The sequence below is a fragment of the Hibiscus syriacus genome, unplaced genomic scaffold, assembly GCF_006381635.1.
Source record: "Hibiscus syriacus cultivar Baekdansim isolate YM2019G1 unplaced genomic scaffold, ASM638163v2 tig00110403_pilon, whole genome shotgun sequence".
NCBI classification, from domain to species: domain Eukaryota; kingdom Viridiplantae; phylum Streptophyta; class Magnoliopsida; order Malvales; family Malvaceae; genus Hibiscus; species Hibiscus syriacus.
In genome coordinates this window covers 704,522-723,421 of record NW_024062723.1, presented here as the reverse complement: position 1 = coordinate 723,421, position 18,900 = coordinate 704,522, and the positions used below count along the sequence as shown (strand labels likewise).

The 18,900-nt window shown below is 32.2% G+C and overlaps 1 protein-coding gene, 1 long non-coding RNA gene and 1 pseudogene across 2 annotated transcripts; all 3 read right to left on the bottom strand.

Annotated features, from left to right (window-relative positions):
• Window positions 1-2,059: 2,059 nt before the first annotated feature.
• LOC120123904 lies at window positions 2,060-9,649 on the bottom strand (annotated as a pseudogene).
• LOC120123761 lies at window positions 4,578-6,393 on the bottom strand. The gene is made up of 3 exons (XR_005516216.1): window positions 6,238-6,393; window positions 4,760-4,905; window positions 4,578-4,655 (listed from the first exon to the last, which is right to left on the bottom strand). It is a non-coding gene; the product is annotated as an uncharacterized LOC120123761 (long non-coding RNA).
• A 3,833-nt stretch (window positions 9,650-13,482) lies between the features above and the next one.
• On the bottom strand, window positions 13,483-18,900 carry LOC120123903 (NAC domain-containing protein 21/22-like). Its single transcript, XM_039142697.1, has 3 exons — window positions 18,619-18,900; window positions 15,723-16,004; window positions 13,483-14,081 (listed from the first exon to the last, which is right to left on the bottom strand). The coding sequence occupies exons 1-3, from the start codon at window positions 18,823-18,825 to the stop codon at window positions 13,590-13,592; spliced, it is 981 nt and encodes a 326-aa protein (XP_038998628.1). The 5' UTR covers window positions 18,826-18,900; the 3' UTR covers window positions 13,483-13,589.

The window sequence follows — 18,900 nt, the reverse complement described above, 5'->3', positions numbered from 1 at the left end:
TAGAGTGAAAATATCTTATCCGATCAGAAAAATATAATATATCTTATATATTTAAAGATAATTATAATAATAATCCTTTATATATTATTTTTAATTAAATTCTTATTTATATATAAAAATAATATTTTTTATTATTTTAGTGGTTGTTTTGGGTTGAGAACGGGTTCAGATTTAGAGTAAAAATATATGACCTGTCCAACTCGAAAAATATAATTTAACTTTATATTTAAGGATAATTATAATAATACCCTTTTATATATTTTTTTTTCAATTGAATCCCTATTTTTATTGAATAAAAATAATATTTTTATTATTATTTCGGGTAGCACCGAATTCGAAATTTATCTCAAAAAGTCAAGTCGGATGAGGGTATTTTTTGAGTCGGGCCAGATCGAGTGAAAGATGTAAAATTTTTTGATCAGATCTGGTTGGCCGAAACCGACCCGTGCCCATCACATGAGAGATGTTTAACAGGGATAAAATCACTTTCGGTTCTTAGAATTAGACGTCTTTTAAATTTAGTTCTTGAAATGTTTTTTGTTCATTTTGATCTTTAAATTAATTTTTTACTCATTTGATGATATGGTACACTAAACGTGTGTTATATGATATAACTTTTAAATATCACATTATTGAAAAGATAAATAGATTGATTAAAATAAACTTTATGGATTAAATTGAAAATAAATGTTAAGTTTAGGGATTAAAGTTGATCTATCCTTTTATGTATATACATATATATTATAAATTGTTTTCTTTTTTATTATTGAGAATGAGATGTCATGGATTGAAATAGTTTTCTTTTATGTACATTAGCATATTGTTGTAGGAATAAATTTATGAATTTATAATGTGGTTGAACAATTATTATTTGAATCTATTATCAAATTTTAGTATAAATAATGTTTTTATTAATAGTATAATAATGTTGAGTATGTGAAATTTGGATATATTATTTAAATCTTTCAGTCCACAGTTTCGAATTAATATTAATTCGGCTTGAGAGAAAGTGGTCTAATAATATTTTTGGCCCTCAATGGTTTTACGAAAATCATTTAGTCTTTAATTTTTTTTCCTCATCTCTTTTAATCCTGAAAATTTTTAATCAAATTGAACCAGTTGATGGGAAAATGTTAAGCTAATATTAATTATGTCATTTTTAAAAAAAAAAACTTTATGATTTCCAATTATTTAACTATACTTATTTATCTATTTTATACAATTTTAAATCTTTAAATATTGCTCTTTTATGTTTAGATCAATATGATAAAAGAGTTGAAGGCCAAACAAGAATGAAATAAAAATATAAGAGTTAAAATGACCAAACCAATAACATTAAGGGTCCAAAAGGGCTATTTTACCTTTTCAATTCATAATAATAATACATGAAAACGTAAGATGATTGCAGCCAACCAAAAAGTTCGTTGCAATTGATGGTATAAGGATAGAGCTTCATTTAGTATTTTTTTTCTTTAATGCAGTTTTGATAGTTTTAAGAATTTAATGCTTTTTCAGTGTCCTAAATATCAATCAGTGTGATTTAATAAATAATCGGTTACTTTAAATTAATTCCCACTAATTTTTTTTAATTTATTCGTTATCAAATTAATTAAATAAAATTTTAAACTCTAATTTCAACTTAAACCCACTTCAAAGATTTTTAAATAAGGGTAGATTATACGTGTAGTACCCAAACTATCAGTTTTAATCCGTTTTAGTATTTAAACTTTTATTTTATTTTTCAAAATACCTACAATTTAGTTATTTTCGTTTCATTTTAGTATCCCATCGTTGAAAACTTTAGCTTTCAATTCATTTTAGTATCTCCGTTCAAAATTTAACATTAAGTTTTGAAAATATTGAAAGTTTATGTCCTAAAACGAGCTAAAGCTGATAATTTAAGTACGTTATATTTTTAGCGGTTACTAAAATAAGACAAAAAGTACACTTTAGGTATGGTTTTGAAAAAATTGAAAATTTAAATACTAAACGGATCAAAACCGATAGTTTAGGTACTAAATATGTAATTTACCCTTAAAATAATCTGGATAACCAAGCATTGATCAACTCTGCAAAAATTTCTTTAAGTAACCAAAGTGACCAAACACGGTAACATTTACAAGAGCTAGGTTTTGGCTATTTCCACCAAATACAAGAAAGAACAAACACTGTTGTACAATTTACAAACTGGCAAAGCTTCAAAAAAAACTCAAAAATAGAATAAAAATGAATAAATTTAGGCATTTGCTCGCGTCGATGTTTAAGCACTCCGGTCGGTATTGAAGGTCATAGTTGCAGAAGCTGAGGTTCCTGATGACATGGTCGAATTGTCTTTGTCCGAGCCAGAGAAGGCACTATAAGATGTGTTCTTCAGTTCCGGCTTCACTTTATCAGAACTTCGCACTTTGAGGTCCATAAAATCAGAAATTAAGCCTGGTTTTGTTATCTTCCTGTCGTTGACGTCTTTCTCGCCGGTTAGCATCTTGACCACCGATGACATAGACGGCCGTAGTTTAGGAGCATCCTGGGTGCAAAGAAGACCAATCTTGAGGTACCTACAAGCCTCCTCTACATCGAAATCACCATTCAGCAAATCGTCTATCAACACAACCAGCTCATTTCGCTCGTAAAGTTCCCATGTCTGCAACAAGAGATCAGTGTGTCACGAGGAGCCAACATATATCTCGATGGATGATCTCCGAGCAAAACCGAAAGGGAGTCTCAACACTCGCGGATCAAGCTCCACCATTGATACAATTGCAATAAACTGAACTTTAAACTAAAACAGAAAAGACTCGAATCCATACCCGTTCCAGGAGATATTGTTCTCCTACAGGTAACCGCGTATCTGTGTTACATCTCCCAGTGACGATTTCAATGAGGAGAACGCCAAAACTGTAGATATCTGCTTTTCGTGTCAGCTGCCCCCTCATTGCATACTCCGGTGCAAGATAACCTCTGAAACCAAGATTGCATCAATGACATTAATACTCGAAGCATAAAAGTTCGATCGATGAGCAAATACAAACTAATTTAAGTCCAATGCTACAGGCTTAATTTGGTAAATTTTAACTACAGCCAACGAGGTCCTACAGCTGATAAAATAAATTTGATAAGCAATGCCTTGAAATAGAACCTAATATAAAGAGAGAACCAATTTCAATTCGAGTTTGTTGAAGTCCTCAACCTTCTCGAAAGTGAAAGCATATTAGACACTAGTTCTTCAAACTAGCCTCACTTTCTCCTTTCTCCATCTGTTTTCTTGCAGATTTCTAATAGTTTCGAAAACCTAAAAACCTTTAAAGTGAAGAAAAAATGATGTTTGTAGATGTTATTGCCAAGGAGAAATATGATACGTGGATTACTATATACAGAGAAGCAATCATCTATATGATTATTAAAGCACAACTTCAATAGAGAATGTTTGCAATCCGACTCATCGTTTATATTTGGACAGGGTTGTGAGCATATGAATATGACCGTTAAAAACCTTCCAAATACATAGAAAAGCTTAGGATTGTTTTTAATAGAACCATGTCGGAGCACTTATCCGACACTTGCACCCGAATCTGAGTAACACGGAATATTTTGTTTCTGTTGCTTTTAACACGAACGCTTTGTGACTTGGATGGTAATATGGTATTAACTGCTAATTAAAGACTAAAAATACATTTGAAGTATGGCTAAACTTGAAGGAATAAAAGGAATACTGGAGCCTTACATTGTTCCAGCCACACGAGTGCTAACATGGTCATGTTTGCTGGGATAAGTTTCGCCAATCCGAAATCTGATATTTTGGGTGTTAGGTCTCTGTCGAGAAGAATATTGCTAGCTTTGATATCTATGAACAATGTATGGCTTTACTTCCTCATGAAGGAAAGCAAGCCCACGTGCAATCCCGATACATATTTTGGTCCGTGTTTTCCAATTAAACTGGATATACTGTGACCACTACCTGTAAAGAAAAGGGTTAAACTGCTTAGTTTCAATGTGATTAAAAGGACTGCGTGACCGTTAACAGGAAGATTCATTTTATACAAAACTTATTCTATTATTGACATGATAATTATACTGTTCATATAGCAGAAGGCAGCGTAAAATATATAGCAAAACACCTCTCTCTTATATATATAAAATATATATATGGTTTTACTACTAAGTATTATGATATAAAGAATAGCCTCAAATTCAATAAATTGAACTCAAAAGTGCAGAACAATATTGAAAATTTACCAAGAAGAGTCTGGGAAAGGCAGTTATTCTCGAGGTAGTTATAAACCAAGATTCTTTGATTATCTTCCACACAGCCATAGAGCTTGACTAAATTTCATGCTCTATTTCAGAGATGACCTTAATCTCTGTTACGAATTCTTTCACTCCCTGTCTTGATTCAGCCGAAAGAACTTTTATTGCAGCAAGATTTCTGTTTTTGAGCCGCCCCTGAAAATTAATAATGATAATTAAGGAGGTTCCTTTCACAGAATTATGACAAGAAATAAAAGGGTACAGCTAGCAATGGTCATATATTCAAAAACATATATATACCTTATAGACAGAGCCAAAACCCTTCACCAATCTATTGACTGGGCTAAAATCTTCGGTGGCGTTTCTTAATTCTTTGTATGTGTAAAATTTTACATTGTGAACGTCGAACTCTGTTCAGAACAAGAAAAATAAGGCAGATTAGGAGGTTTCATTCATTAAATTACGTGCGGAGGCATAAAAAGATATTCTAATTATTAGAAGGCTTCTTACTTACCTTCATCAACCTCAAAAGAATGGTTTTTTGATGAATCATTATGTCCACGAAATAAGAAAGAAAAGCAAGTCATAACTTAATGATGCACCAGAGACGAGCTTTCCTGTATATTTGATCAATGCTTTGAATCAGAGCACTTTCTGGACCTGCCAAGAAGAACCAATGAGAAAACTTTAATTTCGTACTTGTAAAACCGTGGAATCAAATAAGAAAATCACAAAGGTAGGCAAGGAGCAGTCATTCATTAACTGTCTGAGCTAAAAATCAGAACTCATAAACCAAATTTCGTGGTGTATGTCGGAAAATGATGCAGACAACTTGAACACAGAAAAAAGCAATATCAAGCAGCCAATGGTTTCAGAAATATCTTCCGAATTCAGTTTGGGATTCAGTTGGGGCCTAGGATGTAGTATTTATGAATTTAATATCACAACCTTCAGATTTTTAACAATGATTATATTTTAATCACTTCGGCACTATTAAGTTTCGCGGTAGAAGTTTTCAGCAGGCAGCAATTAGCGTTGCAATCTATAGCGCAGAATGTAGGGTAGCTTTGCTTGCACTAAACAAGCCATTGGTAACAAAACACAAATATTGGGGTAGTTCTGCCGTACGGCACCCTAATTTAAGGCTAAGAAACGACATAGAATAGGCGCGGCCGAAAATGTTATAAAAACATAACATTTTCGGTTGAACTCAACCTAAAATGTTAACGTTTTAACATTTCCGGTTGGCAACTGAAAATCTTATAAAGAAGGTTTGCAACCGAGAAATGTTAAGAAAAAATTAACATTTTAGGTTGCCCTTTTTCTTAGCCTTAAATTAGGTGTCTTTCCTTAGAATCTCCCAAAATATTGTACCTTTTGAAACATCGATTAGTTAAAGTTCCTAGTTGGAGAAATCATACATTAGACACTATATATCATCATATATATAAACAAGTTCATTAACAAGAAATGAATCCATTAGCCCATCACGGACATGACAATTCACATTCAAATTCCCAAAAAAACATTTTGAATTCTGAAAATTCAGCTAATATTATGAAGTATCAGCTCATGGAATCAGTGCAACTTTGAAAGCTTTGCTTCTAACAGATACCACTAAACCGATGTATCAAATCCCTAGTAAGCAATTACCCGCTCCGTAAAATTAAAACCTAGATGCCACCTGAATTCAACCTCAATTTGGTCTTAAATGCATAACTTATGTTCATTTCATCACCAAACATAAAAGAAGGAAATTATAGCAGAAATTTTCATAAATAGTTTAAAAAAAAAGTGCCCATCAAAACCCGTCAATTATAACCAGTTCAAGCAAAATAACAACATGCTTCAAGCAAGAAACAAACCCAGACCAGCAAATCAGCTAAGGATGAAGATAAACAAGTAAAAGGAAAAACAATTGATCATCAAAAAGGGAAAACAAAACTGAAAAATAATCACAAAATGAACAGATATTGGGAAAGTTGACTTGACCTGAAAAGGCTAGACAGATGCAGAAGGAATTGTTGGAGAGAACAATTAAGAAGAGAGAGATAGAGAGAGCTCAAAGTCCATTGAAGAAGGTGAGAGTATTATGCTGCTCTATTTATGTGTTAGGTGTAGGTTGTTGCCCAAAACTGACTCGTCAAATTATGATTATTATTTTTTTGTTAATTCATTTTAATTTCCATTAATGAACGAGTTTCAACGATTCAACTGATTCAACTCGGCAAATATAACATTCCAAGCTACATTGGTCAATTATTTCCTTCGTCTTCCTTTCCGATCATTATAAAAAATTGAATTTTACTCGTTTTTCATTTGGTTTGCATGTGTAAGTGACGAACTTATAGAAATTCTAATTATTTGACCATAAATTGTTGATCTTTATTAGGGAAAACTATACTAATCTCGTAATAAATAAACAATTTCATCTTTTAAGATCAATTAACAGTCAATGGCAAATCATTATTATTCCATTTTGTTCATTGATAGTACTTTTTATAATAGGGTAAATTATGTATTTAGTATATAAACCATCAATTTTAATCCGTTTTAGTACTTAAATTTTTTTAATTTTTTTAAAATCATGTCTAACGTTTAATTTTCATTTTATTTTAATACCATGGCTGTAAAAACTTAAAACGTTTAGTATATAAATTATTATTTTTAGCCCATTTTCAAAAGTTAAAATCAAATTTTGAATGTGATATTAAAATGAAATAAAAACTAGATTTTTTAACGACGAGATACTAAAATGAAACAAAAACTAAACTTTAGGAATGATTTTGAAAAAAACGAAAGTTTAAGTATCAATGGAACAAAATTAATAGTTTATATACTAAATATGTAAATTACCCTTATAATAATTATAACCAAATATATATATCATCTAATATGATTTATGACCAAACTTTAAAAGTTTGTTTATTGGTTTGTTTGTTTTTTTTTTAATATTTTAAGGGGTACTTAACTTTTAACCCTTGAATTTGGTAAAAGAAATTGATTTAATCATCAAATTCGATATTTCTTCTGTTTAAACATTGTTTTTAGTCTTTTTTAGGGTTTAATACATTGAGATTGTGACACATAGTACAATCTAAATTGCTATTCGAGACACCAAAATCCAAGTTCATGGTCTAACATGAGGGGAAAAATAATGGACCAAATTAAAAAATAATGGAATTTAGAGACTAAAAGTGATTTTATCCCTTTCTTGATTGATAAAGAAAAACCAAATAAATTAATTTGTTTTAAGTCAAACAATATTTTACTAATATAAATTAAACAAATTGGTCATGTAGTTGCCATTAAAAAATTCCACCTTTGACTAATTACCATAGCTCTATTCACACACGGCTGTCTTGTCAACACAAAAAAGTAAATTAATTTTAATTCGTTTTAATACTTAAACTTTTAATTTTTTTTAATTTATACTTAAAATCTAATTGTTATTTCATTTTAGTACCCATTCAAAATTTAATATTAATTTTTTTAAAAAATAAAAGTTTAGGTACTAAAAATGACCAAAATTGATAGTTTTGGTAGTAAATGCATAAAATTTTTAATGGCGAGTATTAAAATGAAATAAAAACTAAACGCTAAATATAATTTTAAAAAATTGAGATTTTAGGTGCTAAAATAGACCAAAACTGATAGTTTAGGTACTAAATTCATAGTTTACCCAAAACTTTATTCAGCCTATTTAAGTCACGTGGATGCCTTCATAAAGTAAAGGGTTAATATCACGTTTAGTCCTTCTAGTTTAATGATCATGCAGTATGATATCTATACAAAAAAGCTTATAATTTGATACTTGTAATAAAGTTGTGTTATAATATGTTTCGTTATCCTATAGTAAATCAACACATGTACACATGGCATACTACATTTGAGATAATCGATCACTGAACTTAATAATCACAAATAATGAAGTTACATAAAACGGTGTCACGGGAAAACCGGATTAGCGATATCGGCGGTCACCCGAGCCGAAATTCTCGCCGATGGAGCTCTTCTGGTTTACAACACAAGTGCGTTGGCACAGTAGATATCGATCTCGATTTGCAATGCTACTTGTATTCTGTCTATAAGATGTGATCATGCACTAATCAAAATAACTTCTTCAACAAGAAAACTTTTGCATGTTTATGATATTTTGGATTTGGCTAGCTAAAATTACTGAGGTAATATTGATTAGGTTGAAACATTAGGTAAAACAACATATTAAACTAAATCAAAATATTACCGTCCGCCAACAAATCATGGTTAATGTTTCTTTGCGAATTCGAAAACAGAATACGTACATACCTCCTTCTGAAGCCATGCAAACTCTCAGCCTCGGATCTGATATGCAAAGGCAAAATGTGGAACTGAAATTCGGGTACCTCTACAGACGATTTCCGCTGCTGTTGAATATTTAACCTTGTGGTAGAAACCAATTAGTTCGATCCCATCGTATCTCTTCGTACATTTCTTCATGTTGAGGAGGCAGTGACAAGCTCTAGACATGAGTTGAGCTAAAATGTTCAGTTACATTGACAATCTTAGATCGAACTACCTACACTATGCGAATAAAATCTATGGTTACTTGGTTAACAACAACTGGAAGAGCTGTTTTTCTAACTTGGTTCTCGATCATGAATGTCGACTATAAGATCAACATTACAAGATCAATGGGTAACCAAATCGATCTCCATTCCTTACTATGGATGGAATCAAAGTGACGAACGCAAGTATGTATCCGACATGCATATGTATAGAATTTTCATATTGGGTATGCATCAGACACAGGTATTTCAAGACAATTCGAAAAATGGAAATGGAGAAAAAGAAACCGGTACAGAAAATTCAGAAAAGGGGTTATTATATACTCTAGTCCACTAGGTTTCAATTAATAGCATGATAGAAAACTGTAGGGACGAAGTACCGAACCTTCTCGATTTCATCACAAAGAATGGGGTTGTCTCTCAAGTACTGTAGTACTTTATCTCGGCCTTGTCCCAAACTTTACAAAAATATAGAAAACAGGACCAAACTTATTGCAAACTTACAAACACTAGTTCGAATTATTTAACACGATTAACACATAAGAAAGCTCGAAAGCAAACCTACTGTCCCCATAGCTGTACCAAGAGCCCTTCTTTGCTACCACATCCATCATGTCGGCACAATCCAAAATGCATCCCTGTAGGCTCTTTCAATGTCAAGACAAAAAGAAAAGTCTGTAAATCCAGATGATCGTAAGTATTACATTGCATTACTAACCAATTTGCTTACTCCCTCTCCAATTATGATTTCAAATTCTGCTTGCTTGTATGGTCTTGAGACCTGCAATAGCAGTCAATTTGGGGACACTAAGTTCACCAGATATATTAACAATTTCTAATGGCTTTTTAGCAGGCATAACAAACTTTAATACTTCGCTTCCCACTATCTTTAAAAGTCGCTGATATGATTCTTGTTTACCTTAGTCGTTTGCACTCTTACACGAACACGAAGCCCAGTATCCTCATCGCCTTTAACTAGAATAATATGGATTATGTAGTAGTAATTATTACATATTGAGTGATGAAAAGGAAAACTGTCGTGGAAAATCAAGTTGCTATTGTGCTTACAGACTTATCTTCCCAGTAGGGCGTATTTCAAGACGAACTGAGGCAAAGAACTTCAATGCAATTCCTCCACTGGACACTTCCGGGTTTCCATAATATACTCCAATCTTTCAAAATCAGAAGCAATACACTAAAATCACGTTAATCTAGTCTAGAAACATAGAGAGACGCAAGAAAATCAACATGCATATAAGGATCTTCCTAAAATGTAGTTTGAGTTAAACACATCGACACCCTCTATATCACAACTGCAGTTGTTTTTACTTAATCTATGAATAAGAAAACCAATAATCGATCCAAAGTACCTTGTATCTTATTTGATTAAGAAAAATTAGAGTACAGCCAGCTTTAGAGGCATTTCCTGACATCTTACGTAAAGCCTGACTCATAAGACGTGCTTGTAATCCCATTTGCTGCATCCCGATCGCACCCTAATAACAAAATGCAACAAGAAAGAGCTTAGACATGGCACGGCTCATAGAACTGTTCAAAAGCATACAATAAGAAGAGGCAAAAGAGGCGTACAAAAAGAGGAGAGAAGAAAGGAACAGGTCATATCAAAAACTAATTCTGCTCGTGGAACGCAAATTAAATCTACGGCACCAGATCTGCACATACGATCTGCAACTGAAACATAACAACTTCTTTGGTCTTATTTGTTGAGCTTATAAACATAGCAAAATTTTCAAAAGCATCATGTGTGCTGCATCAGTTACTGCCTTCCTCAACCATCACAACTTTCACCGGTACATAAAGAGGGACTGTGTATATTACTTTCTAATGCCATTTCCCCATTATCCGGTTGGCACACAATCAAATTTTCAACATCTACTCCCAATGCTTTTGAATATGCCGGATCAAAAGCATGCCCTGAGTCAACAAGCATAGCGTTGCCACCAAGTTTCTGCATAATTAACATAAAAACAATGAAAATAGTATTGCACTTCATTGACCTTTTCGTAACATAATAAACCAGAAACCAAACCAGCTAAGAAAGGGCAGAAAACTATCAACCTGTACTTCAGCAATGGCATGGAGTGCTAAGGTAGTTTTCCCACTACTTTCTGGCCCATATACTTGCCAAGTTAAACATCGGATGTCGTGATGCCATTCAAAGCAGATTTTGAGTATAATGTTGAAATTAGTCAATCTAGCACAAAGGCACATGCTAAACAAAATTAGTCAGGGGAGGAAAAAATTACACGTATCAATATATGTTTCCATGTCAATACATGTGCAATATGGATTCATTAGGAAAATTAAAAAGTTGTAGGCATGTAAACGAACTGAACGTTCAGCGAACTGTTCGTGAACCGTTTGGCGGGAAGTTCGTTTATTTATTAAACGAACGAACATGAACAATATTTTGTGTTCGTTTAATTAAATGAATGAACATGAACAGAGGGTTCGTTCGTTCATTTACGCTCGTGAACGTTCGGTAATATGTTCGTTCATTTATGTTCGTTTATTTGTGTTCATTTATGTTTAGCCCAATCTCTCTATACCCATTTAAAATATTAAAGCCCAATAAATTTTAATCTGATACCCATAAATATTTTAAAATTCAATTAATTTTAAACACAAATAAAAAAGGCTCAAAACAATTAATTAAAATATAATCCTAAAATTGTTATGAAAGAAAAAAATATTTTCATTTATGTTAATTTAAGTTCATTTATTGTGTTCGTTTACGTTCGTTCATTTGTGTTCGTTTACGTTCGTTCATTGTATTCGTTTATGTTCGTTTACATCTGTTCGTTTATGATCGTTCATTTGTGTTCGTTTATCATTTAAATGACCGAATAACATGAATGAACATGAACAAGCTGCATTCCTTAACGAACGAACACGAACACGAACAAGAAATTTTTCGTTCGTGTTCGTTCATTTATTCGGTTAAAGTTAAACGAACGAACATGAACATACCCCGTTCGTGTTCTTTCGGTTCGGTTCGTTTACCGACCTAAAAAGTTTCATCAAGAAACTTGTGGCCTAAGAGCCTTTGCCACCATGAAATAAGATAATGATAAAAAGCTTTTAGGAGTAAGGTCTAAACATATTTCATCTGTTATCATTCTATCTATTACTTTCTTAACAAAGATGTGTGTTAACGATACTTCACTGCCTATTGTTCTTTTTTTTCTTTTCAATTCAAGTAATAACACCATTAATGGTAGCATAGGTTTGGTTTTTTTGAGACAGGGAGTCGGAGAAGCAGACGTTGAAAGTACAAGGACATAGCTAACTAAAATCTCTGAAGTGTGCTTAAGACAACTAAGTAGGTAATATCTTGCTATTTACATTTTAAAGTGTGTCCGGATTGCTTCCTTTTTCGGTTTAAGTGTTTCCAAGCCCTAGTTCCCTTTGAGAGAGGGAGTCGGAGAAACAGAACGGGCGGCTTCTTTTCTTCTTCAGCTCTTGTGTTCGATAAAACATAAATTCAGGGTAAACTACTTTTTTGATCAGTCAATATTTACAGTGTTTCTGGTTTGGTCACCAACTTTAATAGCTTTTCAAATTCACCGTTAAACTTCTAAATTGCTTCTGTTTTGTTTTGGTTGAGGATTCAAATTACGGTTGCGATCGTATTTTTGGTCGTGCTGTGTTTATCGCACTTGCGGACATAGTGACCGCTACTACGATGTTTGCAAGTATTACAGTTATACAATAACAGCCACAGAGGATACGGCTACCGCTATATAAAACCTAACCTTAAATCTATAACCTTAACCCAATGATGTCATCCTTTTCGACCACAGTCACCGCCGTTGACGTAATCTTTCTCATCTTCTTAGTCATATGCCACCATACTCATCGATTGATTATCGAGATCGTGTGGGGTTGTGATTTTTAGTGTCGAGTTCGTCGTGGTACACATATCGATTGGTCACGATTTCACATGGTTATCGATCAACGGGTGGAGATTTATCAATGACAAAAAGGTAGCGGGCGATATGAGTTTAGGGATTGAAATGAGAGTTTTTTAAGTTTTGGGGTTTCTTAAAATATTTTAAAATATTTGTGTTTTTTAAGAAAAATACATTTTAATTTTTTTAGTTTTAAATAAATTTTTTACATTACTAAAACGTTACCTATGTCATTTAACGAAAAAGATTAATATCAATTCGGCCCAAATACCTAAATTAATAATATTTGTAACTATAGGCATATAAATGATTAAAAAATATTTAGACAACTATTTGAAAAATTGCTATAATTTAACCACTTATTTTATATTTAAACCTTCAATAAAATATAAGACCAGGGTAAACTACTTTTTGATCACTCAATTTCAACAGTGTTTCTGATTTGATCATCAACTTCAAAAGCTTCTCAAATTCACCGTTAAACTTATAAATTGATTCTGTTTTGTTTTAGTCACTCAATTGTTAAGTGTTTAAAGTCCTTTAAATTTCTTTGTAATCAATCAAAAAAATTATTTGGTAAAATTATGTGAAACTCCTTTGAAATTTAATTAGAAATCAAATTTTCTAATAGGCCGTCAAACTATATCACTAAGATTTATCACGGAATGCAAACAGTCGGTCTCTTTCACAAATCACAATCCTATATTCGATCCAAACAAACTTTGATTACATTTTTTACATTAGGATCAACATACATCTTAAACAATGTTTAAAGAAACGGGGATCTTGATGATACCCCAAATTTGTTTAATTGTATTTACAAACAATGATAAACCCTAAACCCTGATCACCTAATCTTCAATATTCAATTAATTCCAAATGTTGGACAATCCCACATTTCGGACAAGTAGCTCTGGTCGGAATTACTAACTTCATCGAAGCTCGTCGATTCCTTGACGTTCAAGTAAGTGTCTAACAGACTAAGATTGCTCAGCACGTCTTCAATGACCGTCCTGTCACTGGGGAACGAGTCTAGACAAGAAGTAATGTTGTTGTCAATGCTTGCCGAGATCATTTGTTGTTGTTGTTGATGATGATGTTCGACCGAGGAAGAAGAAGACGACGTTAGGGTTTTTGCATGCACGTTCGGTACTTGCATGTCGTTGAAGCTTGGGTTTCGGGTGGACAACATGGTGGAGAAGCATGGCACTTGTTCGTCGGAGCTCGGTCGGATTTGGTCGGAGATTGTGTAGGGGTCCATCAACGGTGGTAGAGATGATGAGCTTGTGTCGTCCGAACAGATTCCCATGCTTCTAGGGTTGGTTTTGTGGAGCACCCGGCATAAGACCCAATCTTCCTACATATGTTTCGAAATATTGGGAAATATAATATTATATTAATATCATCAAATGTAAACAACAATTTGATGTAAATATAAGAACAAAAATAAAACAAATAAAGTGAAAAATTAAACAACTTAATTCAATATAATCCTAAATATTTCATCCTTATTATGTCTATATCTTTTACTAAAGATTAGGGTTTCAAATCACGGTCCGAAAATATGATTTCGTTCGTGAAATAGCGATTTCGCTGTCGTTCGAGTCACCCGCTACACCCGTAATAGTGTCTAATAACGCCCACGACGGCACAATCACAGTAAATCTGAAATGATCGAAAACGCGACCGCGATTTGAAAATTGATTAAATTTGTTTTTCTATTAGGGTGACAAGTAACAAGGCGGCTATAGCCTGTAGATAAAAGAAATACACATAGAGATTTGACTTTGTAATTATATTTTTATGCTCAATAGATTTTATATTGCAACATGTCCCAAGATTCGTGCAAAAATTCAAGGACCTTTTAGAAAAAAATGATAAATATATATATTATTTAAAGATAATTGATTAGACTACCGCTATTTAAAAAATATTTCATTTTCATCATAAAAATTTAATTTTATAGGTTTGATTCTTTTAATATATTCAAAATTATAATTTAATTAGTATAATTTAATGTCTTTATTTTAAAAATATTATTAGTTAATTCAAATAACTAATATTTTAAATCATTTCGGTTAAAAATACTTGTGTGGATCTTTTCTTAACCTCCACACCTCTTACTTACATAGTGCTCGAACCCAAAACTTCAAGTAATAATAATAATTTTTTACGGCTAAAATCATTTTTGTACAAAATAACCATTTTGTTTCACTGTTCTAACCTAAAAAATTACATAAAAAATTTACACCTTTTTAGAATCGTTGGGGGAGGGGAAATCAACGATTGAGATTAACAGTAAGAAATTAGAAGATATTCCTTGAAAAAACAATGAGTTAATTTCAGTTGTTGATTTTCTCTCATCCACGATCATAAAAGGGTGTAAAACTAAAAGTTTTATGCTAGGTGTAAGTGGATCATATATATATTGTTCAAAGAGTATTCATTAAAAAATCACATCAATATTTTAACTAAAATAATAGGACTAAAATCATAATTCGACCAAATTTTTAAGTTGATAAGGCTAAGGCAATCTAAATTCACATGTAAAAGTCAAAATCTTACATATAGATAGATAAATAGATAGTTTTTTTTATGATTTTTTTCGGTTAGATAATCTATATTTTATTTTTATTAAATGATAGGGAGAGAAGTTGCCTAGAATCAAACTAATTAGAAACTAATGTCATCTAGGATCAATGTGATCCCTAACCCCTAAGTTAATACATCATAGGTGCAATTAATAGTTTTACGAGTTTAATCTTTATTTAGATCATTAAAAAATAGTCAAGCATGAATCAAGCGATTTCGATGATAAAAGAATTATTATTATTCTTTGAGGTCTCAGATTTAAGCACTAGGAATGTCATGGGTGTAAGCGTTCAATATCAAATAATTGAGAATTATTTTTGATCAGATGCATCTTATACTTACTTTAAATTAACAAAGAATAGTCAATAAATATATAGAGGGGGAGAGAGAAAGGGGGGAGTATTACCTTAAGAGTGTAAATGTTGGGGGGTGAAAGGGGATCTTCAAGCCTGAATTCATGCATTACCCAATCAGTTTTAGTGCCCTTGGGAGCCCTGCCCTTGTAGAACACCAAAGTTTTTCTCATCCCAACAGGCTTGCCCTTGCTAAGGACTGCCCTATCTTTCCCCGTTGCCTTCCAATACCCACTGCACGTTGCCCTATTTGTCCTCACCCCCGTTGCATATTTCCTATCTCTTTTGCTGTAAAAATACCACTCCTTCCCTCCCACTGCTGTCCTTTCTGCCATACATTTTAATAGTCGGTGATCATTTTAGAACTTTTAATAATCAAATAATTCAATAAAACAACACTTTAGAGTTAAAGAATCATTTTATAACTTTTAATAATTAATAGACTTAATAAAACAATGTCTTATAGTTAGAAATCATTTATATACTTTGTCCCGACTAAGATTCCTTAAAAATACCTCATAAACTAATGTGAATTTTGTTTATTGACCTTAAAAATAATACTTGGTCGTAACCCCATTGGTCAAAGTGGGAAAACAATACCCAAAACATTAATTTACTTTTTTTTTCTTCTCTATTTTTTATAGTTGAAAAACAAATAATATTTTTAGATAAGTATGCTGATGGGGATGTTTAAATAATTGGGGAGACCGATTAGGGTTTACGTACACGTGGTAGTCCAGATTTAGAAGTAAAAATGGCATAATGACCCGAACCAGATGGAAAAACTCGAAATCCGGCTAAGTTCGGATCGGGTCGGGTTTGAATAATATCGGATCGGGTCAGATATCGAGATAAAATTAAGAGATTTTTTTAGGTTCGGGTTAAGGCATCCCCGTCTCGCTCCGATTATATATATATAATAATTTTTATATTAATTATATATAATAAAAAAACATTTTGGGTTTAGATTCGGTTAAATATTTCGGGTCGGGTTCAAGGACGGGACAAAAAAATTCCCCAACGAAACGCCTCGATAAAAAATCCAATAGAAAACGAGACACGGACGAGGATTCATTGCGGAAACGAAAGAACAAAACCCGCCTCGAAATCGTCTTGTTGTCATTCCTATTTAGAAGCATCAAAAAGTTTGTTCACTGACCACCAGCTGTGACATAAAAACAGGTGACCCAATTGCGGTTGTAATTTGCCAAAAGGACAAAACGGGTTGCTTTGCTTGCACGTGTGGTATCTGTGAAAATGTTATTGAATATTTATAGATATTTATTAATAAAAAATAAATAAATATTAAAAATACTAATCCCCACCACTGTTTCTTATATTCGTATAAATTTTTATAAAAATATGTATTTATAAATTGTTTATTGTTTTTAATTATCTCGGTCACTTTCACAGCTGTTAGGTTGGGGCAATGCCAAGACTGTCAATTTTATTCAAAATATGTAGAATATGAAAAATTGCAGTTTTAGTTAATATATAGAAATAATGATTAAAGTTATCAAATACTTTATTCAAATAATAACACTGACCGACTTTATAAAGGAATCAATAAAAAAAATTATATTAATAATTCTAAGATAATAATTTAGAGATTTAATATATGAATTGGATATGCATATACATATTTATAACGATTTGGGTATATCGCTAATGAGTATTGGCACAAGTGATTGAGGTTTAGAAATTTGAGTTTGTAAAGTCAAGTTTAAATCCTACACCGTCACTCTTGATGAATAATCTGTAAATTCTTATATAAATCTCAATTGAATATTAGGTATGCTCTGATCTTGAATTGAAAAAATCACCCTTACCTAAACTTTTGTGTAAAAAATGATTTATGTAAAAAAAAATGATTTGTGCATATAAAAAATTTCAGGTGACATACATACCAACCATCCCAGTTGATTTTTTCGTGAATAGAGGATTAAATTATTTTTTGAATAACATTGATGCCTAATATTATAAAAGTTATTATTTTAGGTGTTAAGGTTGTCAAGGACAATAATTTTCTTTATTAAATGACATATGTCACAATCTAATAATTATAAAAATTTTATATAAAATTTTAAAATATATATTTAAAAGTAACCTCAAAAACTTGGAAAACTTTCATTTCAAACTCTAAATCCACATTGGTTGTCGCCCTTTGTCGTCAACAAAGGCCTACCCGACTTCACCTCCCCCAACGATCAAAACTCCTATGAAATGATGACCGATCGACGGTAAATCCTAAAATAAAAATCACCATCCCACGCGATTCCGTCAATCAATCGGCAGCAACTACGGCGACAGTGGGTTAATGTTAAGGTATGAGACTTTTAAGGATTTTGGGGTATTTTATAATTTAAGAGAAATAAGAGTTTTTTTCATAAATATAATAATATTCTTAATATTTTTAGAAAATAAATTTCAAATTTATTATATTATGACATGTGTCACTTAACAAACGTAATTAACATCGGTCACGACACAAACACCTAAAATGACAATATTTATAACGTTAAACACCGGAATCATTAAAAAAAATTAGGTACTTATTCATCAAAAACACTTTAATTTAAACACTATTTTATATATAAGCCTATCTAATTCACTGTAAACAAAATTCTAAAAAATATAGAAAAAATATTTGTTTTTCTCAAGAAAATTAAACACTTCCCCACCACAAAATGGGAAAGATTCACATAAAAAATATCTCAAATCTATATATATATATTCATTTGCAGTCGGTCTGTTTGCTATTACCTTTCCATAAGCAAATTTTGCAAACAAAAACAATCCTACATCTCTCCTTCCTTAAGGACGAAGCTAAGATTTAGAACCCAGAAACCGAAAACATAAGAACACGAACACTAACCGATCAACTGATTCATACGATCATTTTCAAAAGATAATTTTTAATAAAATTGATATTCGGACTCAAAAAACTCACGAATTCAATGAAAAAATGATATGCATATCAACACATACCGGGAATATCCACGGCTCGCACTTGTTGAGGTCGACTTCGATCATGAGCCGCAAGGTATCGGTCGAAGCTACCTTCTTCATCAAGTAATCGCAGACGAGTTCTTCGTCTCGAGGGTGGAACCTGAACCCCGGTGGCAGCTTGGCCTCCACCAAGCTTATGTTGCTCATTCTATTAGGGTTTGGTTTAGTTCAATAGAAGAAAGTGGGAAAAACAAGAGGGTTTTCTACAGGGAAAATTGAAGG

Bases quoted from the DNA above. Each gene is read 5' to 3' on its own strand.
- LOC120123903 (XM_039142697.1), bottom strand. From the start codon at position 18,825: ATGAGCAACATAAGCTTGGTGGAGGCCAAGCTGCCACCGGGGTTCAGG. The intron at 16,005-18,618 runs TGAGTTTTTTGA...CTATTAAAATGT, and splicing joins TCATTTTTTCATTGAATTCG to ATGGCAGAAAGGACAGCAGT. The intron at 14,082-15,722 runs GTAATACTCCCC...AAACATATGTAG, and splicing joins CCAACATTTACACTCTTAAG to GAAGATTGGGTCTTATGCCG.